The following is a 23,070-nucleotide window of genomic DNA, read 5'->3' as shown; positions in this document are numbered from 1 at the left end:
CTATAAGGCTGTGTATAACTTTGCAGTAGACATGAAGTTTGTCTTTTTTCATTCTTACAATTCACTTTATTTGCAGGCTAATAAAGCAGAAAAAAAAATTCTTTAAACTTAAAAATAATCACTGGAGCCTGATAAAAGATCTTAGCAAGCATTTAAGATGGCAGTATTGCCAAGAGCAGCTTTGTTTCCTAATTGTTTTCCTGGTGGAGCCAGTAGCAGCCCCAGTCAGAAAGGGTTCAGAGAAGCCTTTTCCTTTCAGTTGCTATAATGAGATAAACTGTCAGTAGAGGATTCCAGATGTGGTGATGATGGATGTGACACAGTTACACCAAACAGATAGTTAACGAGTTTTTGACTTGCTGCTAAATCTCTGCATCCAGGAAACAAAATGCTGTGCTGCAATACCTCTCAATGCAATGGTCAGTGCAAACTCTCACACTGGTCCATCCAGTAAGTCAATTAATGTTAAACTGTGACCTCTTTCCCTCATCTGAAAAAAAATATTTTAGAAGCACCTTAAGAAGTAGACTTATTTGTGAAACAATTGCAGGTAGGAGACTTACCTAATGCTGGAGGAATGTGGTGTCAGTGAACCAGACCAACAGTTTATTTTTCAGTATAAATCTTCCTTCATGCATTTGCTGTGTCTCATACTTTTCCTTCTGTCATGCATTTAGCTTTAAAAATGGCATGTTAAGTAAAATTACTTAACATTGCAAGCCATAAAAATAAATTACGGTTTAGTTCCATTAGAAGCCCACTTCTGTTCACAAGCATATACACTCTTTATAAGAGCATCTTTAGACTATTGGGGGAAAAGGGAGAAAAACACAACTTTACAAAGTTGCACTTCTGGCATTTCTACATGAGAAGTTCTTGTCCTGGTCTTTACCATTTGTTTTGTCATTTAGCATAATGTCTAACATATAGGAGCACAAGGAAATCAGACAGTAGGGAAAATTACATAATGGTAACTCACTTTTTTGTAATCTAGCCCTCTTACATCCCATTTTCTTTATTTGTCTTAAGACAGCAACCTTTTATTTCCTTTTGCTTTTCTTCTTGTGTGCAAAATTCCTCCACTGCCTTCAGACTGGACACTCAATTCTTTGCCTCATACCCAGCAAAATGAAGGTGTGATTTTATATGTATGAATGTAGTTCAGCAATTTGGACTGTGTTAGCACAGATTTAAAAAAAAAAGGGCAGGAATGCCTGCCCATGGGAAGTAGTGAATTAATTCCTTGTTTTGCGTAGTTTGTGTGCATGGCTTTCACTTTCCCTATAAACTTTCATCTCAACCCACCAATTTTCTGGCTTTTACCTTTCCAGTTCTCCCTGCAATCTTCTACAGGGGGAGTGAATGAGCAGTTCCATAGGGCTTGGTCACCAGCTGGCTTAAACCATGACATATATTCAGGGCAATGACCTGAAATAATTGAGAAAACAGTAACAAAAGGATGTCTTTTTAAACTTCACTTGGCTTTTGCATTTTTTTTTCTGATGACCTCAGTGCTTTACACCCCCTCCTTTCCTGTTCCATACCATTACCACCCCTCTGTTTCAGTTTTACCTGGTGTTGCCAACAGTTGTCACTAACATGTTTCAAAATTTAGTTGTACTCTTTTCTCCCCCTCTGCTCCCCCCACTTTCTTTTCAAACTTCCTTCTTGACCAAGGACATACCCAAAATCTACCTACAGAAATGCAGGAGGAAGAGCTGCAGTGCCCTGGAATGGATCACTGCCGTGACACTGCGGTCACTGATCCCATTTATGCAGTGGCACATGCAGCTCACACAATCAGCTCTCAGATACAGCTGCAGTAACTTCACTGCTTCATGGGGCAAAGGCTCTGAGCTGTAAATAAAGAATTCACATTTAATTCTCTGACCAGAAGATTATCAACAGCATGTGTCAGTAAATGCTGCCCATGAAAAGCACAACCCAACCACTGCTCCTCTGTCCCTGAAACTTCCCACGTCCCACCATCCTGGGGCACTTTGAAAAGTAAAAATCCTGATAATGATGCAAGCATCAGTTGCAATTGGACAAGCATCCAAAATGTAATTTAGTTCACATATTCAAATACCAAAATATTCAGCTTCTGAAGTCTTAATGTATTTTTTAGAGAAATTTGATTTTGATTAAAGGTACTGCAGAGAACCTAATACATGTTTAAAATTTTAATTTCCTATTTTTTTTTTTTGTTGTCTGTTGCAGCTTTAAGAAGAACAGTTACTCAGAAGAGTTAGTCCCACTTTATTTACATTGATTTACATGGATTTCCCATAGCACTTCATTAAAGATAAGAATATAAGCACTATAGTCCAAATTATCTATATTTTCACAGCACTAAAGAGTAAATGCATATTTTTCCAGAGATTTTATTCAGTCACCCTTGATAGCATCTGGAAAGCTAATCTCCCCTCAAACTCTGGAGCAGTTTAGGAATGCAACACAGAATCTCCTTTTTCTGTATTGTCATGGAGGAGTGTTAAAAAACAAGTTTCTTCTAAAACTGAAAAAAGCAACTGTACTGCAAGAAGGGAAATGTATTGTTCTTACAAGTACTTGCTTGTGTTGAATCATTGCAAAAATTAATAAGCCTTCCCCCACCCTTCTTCTCATCTGCTCTACTACAGATTCAAATCTCAAAAAATCCTTCCTGCAGCCTTCTCACCATTGAGTTGGCTTATACTGCAGTGGCTCTTTAAAAAATTCTTTTAAAAATACAAAGCATGAAATCACTTAGGACACTGCAGTCTGGGGTATTGCCTTTATAGAAAATTGTGTATTTTCTTACAAGATCACTTTCACAAGTAATGATTATTCTTGGTATTTCACCAGTTCAGAAAAGTTTTGCTTCCGAAGTCTAGCGCACACATGCATCATGAGTGCCTGTTTGGCTAATGCCATGCAGGCAGCATGCTGCAGCCTGCCCTCAGAGCAGCAGCTCTATTTGCAGAACAGTCTATTTGTAACTTAATTACACTCACTTGCTGAATTATTTTAAATGTCACCATTCATAATTGGTGTTAGGCACTTTTTTAATGCAGATTTCTTAAGGAGTAATTAATTTTACATCAAGTTAAGTCCAGTAATAAAGTAACACCAAACAATGAAACACAGTAGGAGATCAGTCCTCATCTGAGGTGACTAGAAGGGCACATTGTTAGTTGCAATGTCATTTTTTTAACCTTTACAACTATTCATCATTAAGAGACTGATTTTATTCAGTGTCCCACATCAAATACAGTGTGTCCCTTCATTATTTCTTTTCTCCCTATGTGAGAAAATTTTGTCTCATAAGCTCTTGCTGCTGTTTCCATAATTGGAGCATCTAGGAGCAAGTCTGCTTCAATTTAAGTCAGTGCAAAGATTCCCACAGTCTTCAGCTGGAGTTAAGAGTGACACATGAAGGACTTGTCCACCCCAAATGCCAGAGTAACAGCACGAAATACATATATGTATATATGTATATATTTTCTTCTTACACTTGTTTTGCTTCCTGAAGTTTTGCTACTTGGATTTACTTAGGAGTGTAGGATGAGGTTGTTTTGCATCCCCTTCTCCAAGGCACAGCAACAAGCAAATACCTGAGCTTTGCTAAGACCAGCATATGCTTGACAGCTTGTCATTGTAATAGTGACAAAAGAGCAGCTGGCCATCAAGAAAATAATAAAACTGACAATGAGAGATTTTAAAATGCTGTCAAGATGGGCAATGCCTCCAGGCAGAGGTTGTCTTCACCCCTGTTTGGACAATGGCCCTCAGCGAGCTGTGGGCTTGCACCACTCCATGCCAGGCCATTAGAATACCAACATGTAAACAAATAGTAATAATTAAGACATTCAACAGAATGACAACCAGCAGAAAGCTTTTTTTCTCTACTTAGCTTCAACCATTGTATAAATCTTGTTCACATAACTGAACTATAAACATTTACACAGACCTGTGGCATTCAACACAATTATGCCCCTTGGAACATTAGCTGAAAATTGGCTCCTCTGCTGCAAATAAGAAGCAGGATGACAAACACTGAGTTTAGACTTTTTGACATCCATGATTTTTAATGGAAAATGTGGACTGTCCATTACTTAATCCACATTTTAACACCATTACTATATAACTTACATTAAACTCTCCTGCAGGGTGATAAGATTCATTATTGTAAAAAAGCTAGTCAGAACCTCAAAAAATCTGCCTTTTCAGTCTAATCCCTCTAGTCACATCATCCCATGCCTACCTTCACTCTGCTAGCCTAGACTCAACTAATGAAGCCAGGCATTTCTATGTGTAGGTATTAAAAAAAATCCCATTTGTGATGGTGACTGACAAACACAGAGCATCTTAAATGAAGGTGTCCTGAAGGACTTAGAGCCTGCAGTGTAATTTAATTAAGATATCAAAGTGATAGCATTATATCATCTGTGACAGCTATTCTATTATAAAGCATTTATTTAATTAACAAAGGCAGCACCTGAGAAGGCAAGCACTGGTATGAAACACACTTGCTTATACTCTGAGAAACACTCTTCAGACTTACTTGAGTTACACTTGTTTTACTGCCTTTTTACTTGCCTTCAGGTGGGGCTGTGGCCCCCATTCCCTGTTTTCATGGTCTCCCCACAGCCCCAGGATGCCACAGGGATCTTGTCCTAAGCCTTGCCACATCTACATCTCTGCCAGGAGCAGAGCGGGTGACTTTTAGTTTTCCCTCAGTCAAAAATTGCCTCCTCATTTTCCTCCACTGCCATTGGGGGAGCAGCTGATGGCAAAGCAGCTTCAGAGGTATCCCAGTGCTTATGAAGTCCCAGATCATCTGCTCTCCCCAATGGCAGTGGAGGAAAATGAGGAGTTAAAAGCTGCTGGGAGGTGACAGGATGATCTGGGACTTCATAAGCACTGGGATACCTCCCAGAGCTTTTGTTCAATTGCTATTCACTTTTTACTCAGTAAGAACATCTGTTGGTTTCAGCAAATTCATGTCTAGGAATTAAATTAATTGAATCTTGGTATAGGGTTTGCCACATTGAAAGAAACTTCAGAGAATTTAAATAAACTATAAAGTCCTAATAAAATATTTTTAATGGCATAGGGTTGTTTTATAACTACTTAAATATGCCTTCATATCTTCAACATAGAGTTTTAAATGGTTTTCTTACTTGCTTGCAGATTTAAAAAAAGTCAGAAGTTTCTATTTTAGAGCATTGTGTCCAAACTTTTGGCCCCAGCCAAGTTCAGCAAGTATGCAGGCAGTCTTTCCAGGTTTGAGGGGTTACAGGACCCTACAAGAAAATGTTACATAAATATACATATGTATATATAGTTGTGACTTTAAGTTTCTCTTATATCTGCAAAATAATGATTACAAAATGAAATGTAGAAAAGCAGTCTGAGAAATACGAAGGAACTTGAGTAGGCATAATATCATATGGAGGAATTGATTTTATGATTAAAAGCTAGTCAGGACTGTGTTGCAGAAAATATACAGATAAGAGAGATACAGAGTGACAAATGTTTGCAAAGAGATGAGAGGTAAACAGCAGATTTTTTTTTTCTTTAATAGCTCCTATGCAAAGACAAGTATCTCTCTAGCTTCTTGAATAAATTACATTAGTACATAATTTCCATAACCTTACTATGTCACTGTGAGTTATTAAAATCAAGGATACCTTAAGAGGCTTGTTTTTTTCTTATATATATTTTAATTATTGACCAGCTTTTTGAACTTGCATGTGCCCACAAAATATTATTAACTGGTGCATTCAAGTGCTGTATAACAGAATTCACAAAAATAATCTCAAATCCATTTAAAATTATTTACAGCCTTATGTTCACTTCCATTATAAGCTAAAACTTGGAGTTATTTTCCATTGATCTCACTGCAGCACTTTAAGTAAATGCCCAGTGAAAAATCAGGAGAAATGAAAATTGAAAAAATCCAAGGGCATATCTTTTGAAGTTGCTTTTTTCTTTTTTACTTTTGCATTAACATATCACAGATGGCCATGTGGAACAGGGTGATTTTGTATGCTGTCTAAAGACATGGTTACAAGCAGAGCTATGCCACCACTTATCTGTAAAACACTTTATTGGAGCCTGAAAATACTCAGATGCTATATGCAAGGGTTTTTTTTATATGAAAAAATGTAAATGTTGCATACCTTTAAAGAAAGGGGCATATGGCTCTGGTTTGTAGCACAGTACAGCCTTAAATTCTCTGCCAGATGAGAGAATACCTCACCTGCTCTGAGGTCTTTTTTTTTTTGCACCCTTACAAGTACTGACTCATTTTATAAACAGATACTTCTCATTCGAGTAAGTGCACTTCATACAGCTCCTTTCATACTAAGTGGAACCTAAAATTCCATTGAAAGATAAATGCTGAGTAGCACTAGCTTGTTTAAATTACCGAGTCCCTGTAGGAACACATGGAGGCACATCTCTCATATTCATCCCCTTCTGGCTTCAGATGCTGTCTTGCCCAGCTGCCATCTGACATCAGAAGCACATCCAAGTGTTGGGGAGGGGCTGTCCCTGTTGTGCCCCTCACAGAGGCAGCTAAGGTGGAGCTGGCTGTCCCAGTACTCTCCTGTCCCTTAGCATCCCAACTTCTGGGCTGCACAGCCAGGACACTGCAGGCTGGTGAAAGGTTTCGACCTTTCTTGTACCTACTGGAAGAAACAGAGTCTGTTGGAAAGTAGTCATACAGTCAACCATCAAGTCATTAAACAGCATTTTTGCTCAAAATTATTTGAGCAACTAGACAGGCTGGAATAAGAGAATGTAATTTTTCACATTTCAAATGGCAGCAGTTAATTGCATTACTCTAGCCGAGGTGTTTCCCTTTATCACACCTTCTGTAAGACGTGTGATGGGTAGGACTGATAGGGAACATAATATGCTGTAATTTATTACTTCCCAGGGTGGTACAGTGGAAAGAAGCATACTTACAGCTTCTCTTATCAACTTGCTCTGTAATAGATTGAAATGTAATAGGATAAAAGGAAACCCTGTCCTTAAACTTTACCTTCAGGCATCCCAGCAGGTGATTGTAGAAAGTCTATTTTTACCACTATAGAAAAATTACATTCAGTCTCTTCTGAGAAACTCCTCCACCTAATGCTTACCAAAAGTCAAATACTTTTTAGGTTATATTCATTTGCCAATGTTTGTGATTTACAGTTGTCTTGTCCTAGCATACACATGCAGATTTAATCTCTGTGGGGGGTTAATAGCACAGAAAAAGAATTGGCAGCACAACATCCCCATAGGCAAGCAGCATTGAAATGCTCAGCACCACTACATGGCCCAGGCTGCCCTGGTCTTACTACCAAAGTTACCTGAGTTAGCCATGAATTCATGACTGTTCCTGGTTACACTGCAGAGGTTCAGAGGGAGAGCCCAGCTTGCAGAAGTCTTGCCACAGCTCTGTAGGGAAAGAAGCCTCTTCATCTTCACATTTGAATTACTTTATAAACAACCCAGGGAGCAAGTTGGCCTCAGTTCAGGGGAGTTGTTTGCATGCTACACATCTGATGAGTTAATTGAAAGTGTTACATACCTTATCATAAGCTTTTCTTGCATTTGGAGATGCTCTTGTTTTACTTTAGGTGAAATATTCACATTCAGGCTTGGGAGGTACTCTGTGTCATTTGGGTCAGCACCTGAGGCTATGAAATCTTACTGGGGACTGGTTTTATCCCCATTGCTCTGAGGGGCCCACCTGAGGCAGCAGCAGGGATCATGCAGACATTACACCCTGCCCTCTGCATGGGACAGGAGCAGCTGCTTTCCTTCCCCTTTTAGCAGCACTACCACACAACCAGTTGGGCTTTTCCACATTCCAGTGTGCTATGATGAAAACGTTTTTTAAATGACAGGTTGTTAGGAGGCAGTGCAAGCACATACCATACCTGAAGTATAAATTTGCAGACAATAGTATTAATGAATTTAGGAAGTCATTGCATATTTTTCAGAGCTGTGTGGTTATTTTTTATTATGGACATATGTAATAAAGGAAATTACATGACATTCTCCAGCACAGAACTGAACAAATTACCAGTTTATCACAAAGTTTGCAACCCTTCCTCAAGAGATAGTATGTGGGGATTTTTTTTTGATTGAATTACTTATATTGGTGCAGTTTCCTAATGTGGATTTGATGAGCAACTTTATTCTTTTTCAAAGCACTATGTACTCTAATTTGAATGTGGAGAGACATCACACAATTCATTGTGAATACTAATAAGACATCACTGTATAATGAAATTCAACATTCAAATTTGTCTCTATAACAATTCCACATTATGTAGGTATACACTGTGACTCATTAAAAATATTTATTTTGTTATCCTGACAAACACAAATGAAGGGAAAACAATGTGGCCCACCTTTTAAGAGACACGAGGTGAAATTGGATTTCACTTACAACTGTCATTATTGTTTATATTCTTTTTCATTCTTCCTTTAAGTGGTTGACATACATACAAAGGTCCTCTAAGCCTGGGAATCCTGAAACAAAAAACTTACCAAATTCAACAGAAATGGGTGCAGATTCTGTAGCAATAATAAGACAGGGGAAAGGGGGGTTAGAGATATTAAGAACAGTGTTTCTGCAGAACATCAGCAATTCTAATTGTGGTGTTTGACATTCAGTGTCAATCCATGAGCTCTAAAACTTATTAAAAATGGCAATAGATGTATTAGTAGGTCTGAAATTGTTCAAAAGTAATACTGACATTAAGAATCAGAAATAAAATTACAGTTATTGTAGAAATACAAATCTGCATGAAGTCCACCAGCACAGAACCAATAACACTCTGGAGTAGGATGAACAGTGTCTACAGATGCAGACAGTCCCAAAAACACAACTGAAACATCCCTAATAAGAAAAGAATTTCTTCTGTCTCTTTAGTCCTTTTTATTTGTTGTCTGGCTTTGCACGGTCTTTTCTCTATGACATTAGCCATAGAATTAATTAAAATATTTCTCTTTGAAAAAAAATAATTAATAAAAAAATTTCTTTGGGAAAAAAAAAAAGCCCATGAGGCAAAGGAAAAGGGTCTGGCTTAGCCACCACTTGTCTGAGCACTAATTACTTCACCTCTTTGTCTGATCTCCTGCACTAGTAACTTTGTGGGCAGCTAAACGTGATTGTAAGTCGTTTGGGGATTTAGAGCTAAGAAGTAGTATGCAAAACATTACATAAACATGGATTGAAAGTTTTTTTTTACAGCTTTAAGTGACCTGGTTTTGCTATCATTCTTCATAGCTATTACACTGCATCCTATTCAAACTGGTGTGATAGCATGGAAAATAAAGGACTGTCAGAGCTGGGGAAGACAGCCTGCCTTGGCCTGGAAAGGCTGTCTGATTTCAATGATGGCAAAGGAAAAGTCCAGCTCTGGGAAATTAACTGTTTATCGAATGGCACTCAGCATTTCTCTCATTGGGGTGATTAGTAAAACATCAGCCCATTGTTTTGGCAATGTTCTAGTGAATATAGGCATTACTTAGTGTAGGTTGTGCAGGTATTTGATTAGACCATCTGTTCTAAGATTACTTCTTTATGAAGAAATAAAATGAAATTGAAGATAACTTTTTTCTAACTATGTTTTGCCTTACATTTGATGAAAGTTATTTAACTATTACTACTACTTAGGAATCCTCTTTAGCAATCTCAAAAGTCTCCCACAGAGGAAGCAAGAATCACCCCAGGAAAACTATTAAAGCTGACAGTGGTTTGTCACAGGCAACCATTAATGAATACCGTGGAGGATTTGGTTTTCTTCTGCTCATTGTCTTGCCATAATTCATAGTCAATATCCCACAGATTTTGCAGAATGACTGTGTAGCTGCATATCTAGGCAAGCAAATAGCATCTTTTAAGTTGGTGAAAATCACAAGTGAGAAATAAATTATAAGATCTTGTTTGTGAGGGTGAATACTTAAACAAGGACTCAGTCTTCACAAAGCTAGGTAAGGTTTGGGATTTGGTTTTGTTAGTTTCCTTTTTAACTAGCCCCTAGTACAGGAGTTGTGCATTTCTGTGCATGAAAACAGTTTTGTATAAACTTCTTGTCAATCAGAATAGCTTGGTACAGTGCCTTTGGTTATCTCCACTAACACAGACTGCCAGTATTCAGAGTAAAACATAAAACCTACAATCACAATGAGGTGTATCACAAGGTATACCTTCCATCACACTGCTGTACTTCCCAGGTGTAGCATATTCTACAGTTCCACTTTCAGGATATAATAAAATTATCAGGTGAAGCAAATTAAAAATATAAAGCATGCTCACACAGATGTGTAAATACAGAGGAAATAAAATACTACCAGTAGAAAAAACAGAATTCCTTCATACCTGAATTTAGATTGTTGAGTTTGCAACAGCAATACCTGCAGTGCAGATGAGGGTAAGCATTTGCAGGTGCTATGTTTACATCTGTCAGAAAGGAAATAATCTGAATTTGTTGTCCTCAATCCTGCTGCTCTCTGTAAGAGTAAAATTGTAATGATGCCTTGGGGGGACATATGCAGTGAAATTCATTTTGTTGGGACAGAAATGGTTGTGTCTAAGTCCAACAGACACGTACATTCCCTGAGTAGTCTTTTACAAGATAATATAACACTTGCACATGCAAGTAGCTATTTTTGTATGTAAGTGACCTTTTAGTCACTTAAGCATGAGTACAACAGCACAGGCGTGATTTAGCTCTTTGCTCACTATTTAGGGTGCATTTTCATGTTGCCCTTAAGCCAGTCAATCTATCTGCACTGCTTCACTTCATTCCCAGCTGTTGCATCCCTTCTGGTAGTACCAATACTCATCTGGCCAAGCAGTGCATCAGAACAGAGACCTGACTCAGTGAAAAAATTTAAACTGGAGAAAAAAGTACTTGTTTTTCAGACACATCCAGCTCACCAATACAGCAGCATAGTTTCTAGGCACAAATGTGGGATCTCCCAAATCTGTAGGAAATTTTAATTTAGAGAGAAGAAGCCAGCTCAGAGACCATCAGCTCCCCAGCAGAATTACAGGGGCAGGGGAGCAGGGAGAGCAGAGGGCTGAGCAAGCAGCACATTGTTACATGTGAGGCTAATGCTCACTTGAGGCAGGACTGAGACCATGGCAAAGGTGCAATCCTGGAGGAAAGAGATCCACTGGAAGTGGCTGGACCAGAAGAGTAACACAACAGCATTTCTTAAATTATTTTCCAATTTTTTCAAGGCCCCCTCCTTCAAACCCAGAAGAATGAAGTACGTGCTATTTTAAAGAGTAGCCTTATTTTAATTTAGTGCAAAATTACTTGTGGTGACTGGAAGCCCTTGGTCTGTTTTGCTGTGCTGAGGGAGAGAGCAGCAGGTGAATAGCTGGGAGCCCTTTGGGCCTGTCTGCATACACATGTACCCAACCCTTAGCCCTGGGGCCTCAAAACCACCCCTTTGAAACTATATAATACTGCTTTGTAACCATAATTTGAGCTTCACTGAATCTGGAAATTCCCCTTATTAAACACTAATTATAAAGCATATTACTTATCATGTTGATCAGTCAGTCAAGCCTAACACGTAGATTGAGCTATTGTATGAACTCCACATAGAAGTGCTGAAGTTGTTTTTACATAATCCTAGAGGGACATTAGCATTTCAGACTCCTACCTAGTTTGAACTTGCACAGAAGCCAGTAGTAGAGGAATTGAGTGAATGTTATTTTTTTAAAATTCTTCATAGCATTTGCTTTATAGTAACTGTCAGTAATAATACAGACTTTTCTTATTACTCTATACTTAAATACAGTAGAAATAAAAAAAAATTGTTTGTTTAGAATAGTTTGTTGTTTTGCACTTTAAATTTCTCTATGTGCTTATGTAAAACACTTCTCAAGTTTAAATCAAATTCAGCAGTTCTTCCCTAAGTATTTAGACACTGTAGAATAGCTGTGTGCGATAAAAAAGCTATGACAGTCTGCTTTGGTGGACAGTCAGATAGTTAATAAAGTGATGCCAATGAGCATTTTAGAAAGCTTCTGTATTGAAAAATACCACAGCCAAGAGAATAAATAATAAGGAGCTTTGTAGGTCTTTCACAATAAGTAAATAATGCATTCAGCATTATCATTAAGCTACTTAAGTGGCAATTCTACAACGGAGAGTTTTAGTCCAAATCTGTTATGAACAAAAGATTTTTTTAACTGAGGTATAAATCCACCCTGTTAAATCCAACATCTTACCATAATAAGATATAACTAACCAGCAACAACTTGATGAAAACTTTTCACTGTAATTCCTTTTAAACTATATGTGCAAAAATCATGGTTCTTTTGTTTCTTGGAGATCCTGAGCCATGTAGTTTTCATTCAAGTCATTACAACACTGTACATTTCCAATAACTTAAGATTCTTGTGTTTCTGTACTGCTCACTCCTAACCTGACATGGCATTTTGTACATACATGACTTTTTTAGGGCTGTGATGAATGCTCTACATGAAGAGCTGTCCAAGTAAGATGCATTTACTGAAATTAGCACAGGATAACATTACTCTGAACAGTGTTGCAGCTTCTCAGTTAAACACCACATCAGCGCTCTGTTCTGCTCACTTCATTTGATTTACACAAAAATCAAGTAGAAATTTGCATCCTGGCCAGAACTTGTGGCATCAATACTTTGCACAAGCCTCCACAGTCATTACTCCAGAGCTGTCCACCAAGAGGACAAGGAAACCCTTTCCACAGCAGCAGGGGCCATAGGGGCAGAAGATGGAGCTTTGTTGGGAACCAGTTTGAAACCTAAGAACAACCATTGCAGAAGCAAAAGCCATTTACAACCCACCTGCCTCCAGCATTACTACAAGGCACATTTCTTCACTTTGCCTGTAGGCAATAAAAACACAGAACTAGTTACATTTACATAGCTGTGTTAGGTACCAGAAAAGAGCCTCCTGACACTCTCATGCAGCTCAGGCACTGAGAGGAGCACCAGCCCAGAGCAGCTCACAGCAGCCCCTGTGCCCTACCTGGGAGGGTTGGGAGCCCACCCAGATTGCAGTGTTCCACTTTCCTCACACCAGGAGTCTTCCAGAAACTTCAGCTAGCACAGAATTCCCATGCTCCCCTGATTTGGTATCTCATGATCTGATTTCATACTCAGCTCTCCATACCACCCTAGGGCAAGCTGAGGAGCTGTGCATTTCTGCATCCCTTCACTCCCTGCACACCCCTCAGCAAGTGCCAGGGAACAGCAGGAGAAGATGTGCCATCAGAGAGCCACCTCAGCACCACCAGAGAGCCAGAGCACAGCTGGGGGACACTCACATCCCATCAGGCATCCCAGGTACAACGAGTGGGCGAATCAGGGTCATCAAGGGAGCCCCCTCAGGAAGAGAGAAGGATCCAGGGCTGCAGCACAAGCCTAAGCTGAAGAAAGGAGCAGGTAGGGAGCTCGGCCTGAGCTTAAATAGGGTCTGGCCTGGGGCCCAGGTGGGGCTGGTCAGGGACATCAACCCCTGCTCCCAGGCTGGGAGAGGGGAGACATTAAGGCCTGTGGGAGTCTTCCATACTATCAAAACCTGTTTCTCCGACTTTTTGGTATGCACAGGTTTCTTTTTTTGGACCAAAATTCTCAGCACAATCATTTATAACTACAAAGGAACAAAAAAAAAAACCAACAAAATAATTTTTTCCAGCACCCTGATTTCTTCTGTCCCCACCGGGATGATTTAATTTCTCGGATTTTGATGCTCACATTCCCTCCATGATCACTGTGATCACTGATAACATCTGTTCATGATAATGGACCAACTTCCCTCTGTGCTGGCTTTTCCTTGCTCAGGAATGGCACCTTTCAGCTGTAGTGTTTTAGATTTCTCCTTCTTTTTACCTTTTCAATGGCTCCCATTCTAATCCATGGATAATCCAAAATAATCATAAAGTGAGCAAGATGAGAGTTGTATCAGAACACAAAACCTAAGGCAGAGACACCCCAAGCTGTTGTTACTGGCAGTATAAGCTATTCCCAGCTGAGGACACCCCCTGTATCTCCTGCACAACTTCCTTGCCAGAGCTCCTGCAGGGCAGCAGGATGGCTGGAAAACTGGCTTAGACAAAAATGCACTGATGTGAGCTGAGCAGGATGCTGGAGATGGATACCCTCTGCTGCCTTGTCCAAGGAGTGCTCTCATGGACGGGCTGCTTTAGCCAGGACAAGTGCCACTGTTCTGAGAGAAGGAGATGTTATACCCCCTGGGATTTCAGTTTCTTAAATCCAGGTATGCATCTGGTATAAAAGAAACTCAGTTTTCCTTGGAACATTTGCTGTATTGTTCAGCCAAAGCTCAGCATGGTGGGGTCCCAGCATCAGGCATGGCATGACACTGCAAAAGCTATAAATAGGAAAGTGATTATGTTGCCAGATACCTGCTGATGCAAGAGGAAAACACCAATATTGAGCTTCTGAAATAACAAAACCACACTGGGGTCAGTGCCAGTAAGATCTGCATAAGGTTATGCCAGAAGGATCAAGTGGCCAAAGTTACATCAGCAAGGTTGCCAAGTCAGAGATAGTTTCAACAGCAGAAAGCTACCAGTGAGAAAAAGGAGGATTTTCACTCCCCAGAAGTGGGCAGAAATATTTCACAGGAAACAAAACTCTATTTGACTCATAGAGTAAATTGAAAATCATTTTCAAAAAGTAACTAAAGTTACTAAAAATAGAGAATGTTCTGCTAGGAAGTAAATGCCTTTGGCAAATGCACCAATGCATTTGGTGCTGCAAATATTAAATTGTTTCCTATGCAGCATTTTCAATCCCCATAGTATTGAAAAGAGGCAGTAATCTGAGAACTGCTCTGCATGCCAGGAATACCTTCACATGATCTACAAAAAGGCTTTGCAAGCAACAGTACAATATAATCAGGGATTACTGAGTTCATCATGCAAAAGCATTTCTCTCTAATTCTGCATCTATATGTAAATTTGGTATAGGATTCCATACCTCGTGGAGGTGTTGTCATGAAGCATAATTAGCTAGGTTTGTGTGCCACACAGCAAAGTGCCAAATTTTTAGAGGCTTAAATATCTTTTTTAAATCTGAGTTACAAGGGCCTTCTTACACCAAGTTTGTTTCAGGATCAGGACCATAATCTACAATGTACTTTCAAGCTTAAAAGTGCATGAAGTTGTTAAGCATTATTTTCTATCTTTGTCCAGTCACATCCTCCCTGGTTTACTCTTTTTAAGTCTCCCCAGAAGGTATTGATTTAAACATGCTTTTATTTTCTTTTTTGCTCATTTTGAAGAATGTACATTGTTCAGCCTGCAGCTCAGAGTTCAAAGTGCTAGTCGGGGCATCCAGATGCCCTCACCTGGGAGCTCTTGAAAGAGCATCAAATCTTCCACTCAGTTTTTAGCACTTTTTCTTTCTTAACTTAAATCACTTTAACTTAAAATGCTGTCACTGCAGTGATGAAAGGCTGTTGATGGTAAAATGTTCTTGTCTACAGCCATTCCTGTCATCATCACAGCAATAATTCTGCAGACATTGACCGAGATGCTCTCAAACCAGCTAATGGATGTAGTGGCTTTGATAACATCAATTATCATGCACCAGATCCTGGGCCTTGCCAATCCTCCACCTCACTGACTGTTTGCCCTTACCAGAACAACACCTTATTAGGTGTAGTAGTATCTCACAATTAATGGTTTCATAATCTGGATCTATCATGGTAAACAAGTAATTCCTGGTTAGAAACCACATGCAAAATGTAAGCATTAGGGCAATGGCTGCTGCTAGCTATTACTGTCTAATTAATCACCTACAATGTACAGCATGCACCAAGTGAACTAATTGTAATGATCTTTTGAAAAGGAGAACAGAAATAGTCTATTATTTCTAAAAATGTGACTTGAATGTGGTAATTTACCACACAGCCACACTCCAGACATAAGTGAGGCTGTATTTATTTCTTGTCTCGTGCATCTGATCTAATTACCTTGTGGCAGTGGTATAAACATCAGTTGGAGTGGTTCACTTCTTGAAAATTTATTTTGGTTCTTCTTATAATCTTGGCCAGCTTGACCTCAGCAGCTTGAAAATGCAAGTTATAATCCTCTGTAGGGATTTAATCAGGTGTCCATTACAGCATATAATCTGTGATACAGCTTCCAGTATTCATGCTACAGAAGATTTAAGCCCCTTTGTTCCTGAGTGAGAAAGTCCATGAGGTCTTTATGTGGACAGGAAGCACATTGCAAGAAGCAACATCTTCAGTCAAACCCTGAGCCTGTGTGGGTGCCACTGAGGAGCTGTACAGGTGAGAGACCAGAGGCTTCACCTGAGAAGCAGCACTCAAACTTCAACCCTCGAACAGCAGCTGCAGCACTGCTGCTGCTCCTCTGGTGACATTCAGAGGTCACACTGCTGCTGGACATCTGTTTTTGACCTAAATCCTCACCCTAGGGTCACTGTGCTGTTCCTGGAGAGGCTTTTAGTAGGACTGGCAGACTCCCAGCCCTGGCAGCCCGTCCCAGCCAGGGACACTTGCAGAGCACCTCCAACACCAGTATAAAAGTTCGAGGTGGCTGGCACAAAGAGACATTGCTGTGTGCTAAAACAAACTAAATCCAGCTAGTTGAGGGGAAACCTACTGGGACCAGTCAGCCCTACTCAGGAGCTTCTCAGGTAACTCTGCTTTTTCCAGCCAGGGCTGAATGTGATCAAGTAATGTGATATGGCCACATGTCCTCACTGTGCCTGCAAATCAGGTACCTCCTCCTAAAGGCAACACTTAGACTATGTCAGTAGTTTCAGTAATATTTTCAATTCCATGAGCAGCCAAAACCAAAATAAATAGCAGCTTAATTTGCCTGCCTGCAAGGAGCTATCTAATATCAATCTCCCATTACTGTACAGGAAACCAGAGGGTTTCTTTGAGGTGGTCATGGTTGTGGTGTTGGGAAAGACTCAGCTACCTTTTATGCTAATTGGCACTAAAGTGTTTAGAAGTATTTATCAGTATTTAATTATTTAGAACTCTCCTAATGGCTTAAATATCATTTTGAAAAGTTATAAATATTTTCCACCTTGTCCTACTGAAGAGCTGCTTCTTGGAAGGCTTAAATGAAGATCTATTTATGGCTGCCTGCTAGGCACAAAATTACTTAGAGATGCTAATGCTCTGGTCCTTCAGATGGCCCCAACGCAGACTGAGCTTAGTTTTCACAAATTGGACAAAGTTTGTCTTTGTTTTATTCGTTTTACTGAGACAAAAGTCTTAAAGAGGATTATCGTAGAGATCAAGGCATTAAAATATGTAACTAATCCCAGTTAAATTAATTGTTTTCATAATAACATGTACTGAGGGACATTTGTGTACAGTAAGACCCTTTTAGACTGTTTTGGTAATGTAAGTATGACTTACCATGCAAATTACATTTAAGATTAATTAGAAGCAGTTGAAAGCCAAGTTGCTAGCAGAGAAAATGGGAACCTGATTCCAAGCCTCTGAAGCAATAATTATGTTAAATATTTCAAAATTACATCAGCAATTGCTATGTCAGTAGACAGAGGGAAATTTACATAAACTCATAATTTCTCTCCTCCTGTTAGAATTCAGGACACTTATTTTATTGGCTTATAATCAGCTTTGATTTTTTTTTCTCCTAATTTTCTTTTTCAAGCACTTGAACTCCCCACAGGTTATTTTGGTGTCATCAAATCAAGTCACCTCTTAAAAGAGAATTCTGTGCCATAAAATTAAAAGAATAATTCAGTTTATTGGTGAGGATATACCTGAAGCTTTTACTAGGATTCTCATTTGCAGTGATGTCTTTACCCCGGTGTTTCAGTGGCAGGTTGTGGCACCGCTGTTACCACTGGTAAGAGTTTTAGGTGCAGGACAGGACAGTACTGTGATTCTGACCTATTTCTCACAATACTCTGCCATTAATTGGAATAGTCTCATCTTTCCCTAAAAAGCTCTGTGCACAGAGTTGTAGACTGCATTTCAGTTGCAAGCTAGGGCTACCAGCTCTCAATGTCATACTGCATTCACATTAACTTGTGGGGTGTTTTTAGAGCCCTTTTCCCAGTTATTCTCTGATTGTGTTGGCACCTCAGCTTTTGCTAAAACATAAAAGATAAAAGGCAAAGGGAGTAAAATAAATCAACAAATATAGGGAAAGAAACACTACATCCCATACAACCTGGGTTAGCCGCTGGAAGTCATAAAACATGCTTCCTCCAGCATCCAGGGACTAAGGCATCAGAGTGGCTTTAGTTTTTAGCACAAAGAGTCACAACAGACTCAGCGGTTGCTTGTGGAGCAGGAAACTAAAGCTGTCCCTCAGCAGTGCTTAATGCACCTGTCTGGCTGCACAGGAGCATTTATTTGTTGGGTTTTGATACCTGTGACTGCCCAGAGTAGTTGCTTTTGCCAAAGCAAACGCAGAAGCATAAAGCATATAGATTAGAAGTACACAGATCTAAGTGACCAGATTTTTCTGGGCAACCTCAGACAGGTGTGACTTATGCAATCTGAGCATCTTCTCATAAACTGATATTTACATATAGCCAAAGGATCTGGAACCTTACAGATTTCACAATCTGTATATTTTCCCTGAGGGAAATAGGCTTGTGTAAGTTAGCAGATTCTAACATTTGTATCTAATATATTAAATGGAGCTTAAATATTTAAAAATTCTGTGTTTTCTCTCTTCTGCTTGAAACTTACTTTTAATTTTCACTGTTTTATTCAAAAGGCATAGAAATAGCAACCATGAGCTTGAAATCAGAGCTGTAACATATTACAGACAAAATTTTACAGAGTATTTCCAGTTACAGCTGATTTTCAAATAACCCTTTTTGTTGTTGTGTAGTTTTTTCTCCTGACTTCCAGTCCCAGTGAATCGTTGTCAGTTTTAGCACTCAGCTGTATTAACAAGAAAGACAGAGAAAGAAAATAACATTTTCCAACCCAGGTAAGAGGAAGTTGCCAGTGGGGAGGTCAAAGTGAGTGCAGAAGTTCTTTTGCTTGTGTTTCATGGGAGTATATCAAGGAGCAGAGCAGCAGCCAAGGTGGAAACTCATGTTTGAAACCTGTTTTCCACACTGGATAGCATTGAGTCACTTCATTGCCCTCAGGCCTTGAGATGGAGAGAAGTATAACTGCAATTATAAGAAAAGAAAGGAAAAGGGTGATCATCATGCCAGGGCTTGCTCTCTTTTCAGGGCAGGTGCAGGGAACTCTGAATAATGACAATAACAGCTCATTAATGACCTCATCGAGCTCTGCTAGGTACAGGCATGTGCATATTTTCCCCCAGCAGTGCTGACTATCAGTGAATAGAGACTTCTTCCACAATCTGAGTGTCAGATGGAGGGAAGGATACAGAGCAGCAGTTGCTTTCTGGAACAAACACAGAATGAACAAGTAGCAAAATACTAATGTACTGTTGAAAGCTGAAATTAGATGTACATGATTCAGTGCAGCCAACAGGGTCTGATATCTTGGCAACTGCTGCAAGATATCCCCAATCTGCAGACAAAATAGCCTTTGTGAAGAAGCAGAAGATTGTAGTGTGAAAGTTAATGCATCAAAAGGCCAGAAAGAGAATAATTCACTTTCACCTTGCTTCAGAGGACAAGCAGCAGTAAAAGCTGTGCACTATTGGCAAGCTTTCTTTGTTGCTGTTTTTAACGCAACCCTCAGTTCAAGCTCCAGCCACCTCGGCAATGCTCCAGCTAGAGCCACTGACATCTCCCACCTAATCAAGTGCTGGATTATCTTGTCCTGATAAATTGAACCTGGTGCCTCATGAAAAGTCTTTTCTGAAGTACTTTGGTACCCTGTAATAAGATGGCAGATACCTGAATCAAGTCCCAGAGCTGACAGATCACTGTTTTTCTAATGGCTTTTGGTTGCAAGTGTAAATGTTTTAAGGCAAGGCAGTGTTCAGCTGGGAGCACAAGTTAAGCATGATAAATTTCCCACCTGCGTGAAAGGAAACTTGAAAGTGTACTGAGTACTGGCTCATACTGAGTACACACATGCTGCACTGCTAACAAAATACACTTGCCCTAAGAATTAGTACTTTTTTGGGAAGAGCTCTGAGGAACATGCTTGTTTCAAAAAGATATTCTCTTTGGCTGCTGCAGCTTTCTAAGAAGAGTTGGAGTTACTGAGCTATTAGAGACTTGCACACTGTTCTTAGTCTTCTGTGATTCAATCCCTGGTCCAAGTTGTTCAGGGCAAATAAGCTTTTTTCTTTCTTCAACATATACAAAGAAAAATGTCTACAGTGCAGACACAAGGATGCTCTCTATGTTGAGTTTGTACTTCAACAGGTAAAACAGCCAGGATGAATCTCATTAAGATAAAGTTATTACCTGCAGGCATTTGTTTTTTCTTTCTTGGCTTCCCTCCTGGAGAAAAGCAGTTCTCAGTCAAGAAACATCTTGTGTGTCACTCACCTGTGTGGTGCCCCTTGTAACACTGCTTTGCTCTTTTCCAGGGGAATCCCTACATGTGCAATAATGAATGTGATGCAAGTACCCAAGAACTGGCTCATCCTCCAGAACTGATGTTTGATCTGGAAGGAAGACATCCCTCCACATTTTGGCAGTCCACAACTTGGAAGGACTATCCGAAGCCTCTTCATGTTAATATTACACTCTCCTGGAACAAAACCATTGAGCTTACAGATAACATAGTTATCACCTTTGAATCTGGCCGTCCAGACCAAATGATCCTGGAGAAATCACTCGACTATGGACGAACGTGGCAGCCCTACCAATACTATGCCACAGACTGCTTAGATGCTTTTCACATGGATCCAAAATCAGTGAGGGATTTATCACAGCACACAGTCCTAGAAATCATTTGCACAGAGGAATACTCTACCGGGTACATGACAAATAGTAAAATAATCCACTTTGAAATTAAAGATAGATTTGCTTTTTTTGCTGGACCTCGGCTTCATAACATGGCTTCTCTTTATGGCCAGCTTGACACTACCAAGAAGTTAAGAGATTTCTTTACCATCACAGACCTGAGGATAAGACTGCTTAGGCCAGCAACTGGTGAAATATATGTAGATGAGCAACACCTGGCACGCTACTTTTATGCAATTTCAGACATAAGGGTATACGGAAGGTAAGAGAATATATAACTTCAGAAACAGGTGTATGTGTTTGATTTGAGAAAGTAATCAAAACTGTTCATTTCCCCAAAGAAGATGATATTTTCTGCCAATGTTCATTGGAAATCTGGCTCAGCTGAAGGCCATTGCTGTCATACCAGAAGTTTCTGACTCAGTGGCACAAGGTCTGGGTGTTTGCTGGCACTCACCTTGGATCTTGAGCCCTGGGTCTCACAGGCGGGATGGTTCATGTGTTGGCTCAGGAATTCACCCTAGTAGTGGGTCACTTTCTTCTCTTAGGTAGTTGGAGTCTGGTCCAGTGGCAGTTAACTAAAAACAGAGATTCTGTTTTATCATTTGACCTTTCCAGGCCTCTAATGTGAGCTGTGATTGATACAGCAGCCCTTGCACAAACCCCTCCCACTAGGACTGGCTGTGAACAAGGAAAGCATTCCTTCTACTTTAATTAGCTCTGAAATGCAGAGAAGCGGAATTAAAATGGAAAAAACCCAATAGTCTTTTAGATCGACTGATTTGAGTATAACAAAGATGATTATTCAGCTGAGTTCAAGACAAATGGTTCCCTCTAGGGCAAGTGGTGGCTGGTATCAAGTGCTGTAGTCCCAAAAATAATAACTGCAGTGACATTCCTATCAGGAAATTTTGTTCCCAACTCAAACTAGCAATTGACTGATGCCCTCAAGCAGGAGGGTGATCCCTTTGTATGGGTCTTGGATTTGAAGTTGTTCAGAAGAAATAAGTGGGATCACCTCTAATAGCAATTCACTTGCCAGTCTAATATACCTTGTGTTCCTTCTCTGTTTCTCCTATACAGAGTTTAAGACTTCCTTTTTAAAAAACTTTTTTCTTTTTCTCTAAGAGAATCTAAGTATCAAAACAGACAGAAAAGCTAATCTATCTTGAAAGGCCAGGGACTTTCTTTGCACACTCAGAACTGAGTGAAAAAAAACAGAAATAGTGATTTTATAAAACAGTGCTGACTATATTTTTATTATTGCTATAGTGAAAATCATCAAAATGCATTTCTTAGGACTGCAGATTTAACATGCGGTTAACATGCCACTGTTAACTGTGTCCACACCAACTACATATCCATACATACAGAATTACTAGTCCAAGTTTGAAAATCTAAAATAAATGTTGCTGTTTCAAGAATTCTTCTTGCAATTTTAATTAGTTACATTGTAAATTATTTTTCAGAAGTCTCTTGGGAGGGCTAAGTGGATCATGAACAGCTTAATATACTGTTTGAAATAGTTTGGTAAAATTAGCCTCAATATAAAAAGTAACACCTATTATATTTTCTCCACTGGGCTCCCTCCACATAGGTTAGCTCTACTGAGGCATCATATCAAAGCTCAGGATTTGTAGTTCCTTAGGCTTTAAGGAAAGCCTGTTCCCCATCTGAAAACCCAACTGGAGCTTAGTCTGACTTCAATTAGATTATCATTACTTGATCAAAGAAAGCATCTGAAGGATTAAAAAAAAAAAGAGTGCATTGCATGCAAATTAGAAACAGAAACCTTGTGAGCACATCTGGGGCTCACCAATCTTGTGAAAAATTATCTGTAGAAATGAAGCATGACCGTACAGAGAACTTATCTGATGCTGATGCTTGTTGTCTGAATGCTGCAGTAATTGGACACGTGCTTTAAAGGAAGTATCTGATGTGTAATAGTACCTCACTAGATGAGATTCATGTGAATTCTTATCACTTTTCTGCTAATGAGAAGAACAGCTCTTTTGGGATTTGGTGCCATTTCCTTCAATATCTGGTGAGCCTTCTTGTTAAAGTCTTTGGGGCTTGCTTGCTGCTGAGCAGCTGTGGGGCTGCAATACACAGCCACTGGTTGTTTAGTTGCACCAGTTGTAACTTGCAATGAGCCCACTGTTACCTAGTGTTAGG

General features: G+C 39.6%; 1 protein-coding gene across 1 annotated transcript in view; it reads left to right on the top strand.

Annotated features, from left to right (window-relative positions):
• The window catches only part of NTNG1 (netrin G1), a gene marked incomplete at its 3' end in the record, with an annotated part of 150,370 nt that overhangs the window by 44,724 nt on the left and 82,576 nt on the right, over positions 1 to 23,070 (top strand). The window contains exon 3 of the mRNA XM_053985411.1: positions 20,517 to 21,157. Coding sequence (XP_053841386.1) covers positions 20,517 to 21,157 — 641 coding nt within the window. The remainder of the gene's footprint in view (positions 1 to 20,516; positions 21,158 to 23,070) is intronic.

This window comes from Vidua macroura, chromosome 9, assembly GCF_024509145.1.
Source record: "Vidua macroura isolate BioBank_ID:100142 chromosome 9, ASM2450914v1, whole genome shotgun sequence".
Taxonomy (NCBI): Eukaryota; Metazoa; Chordata; class Aves; order Passeriformes; family Viduidae; genus Vidua; species Vidua macroura.
Note: the sequence above shows the minus strand (reverse complement) of the source record. Positions and strands in the feature narration are given on the sequence as shown.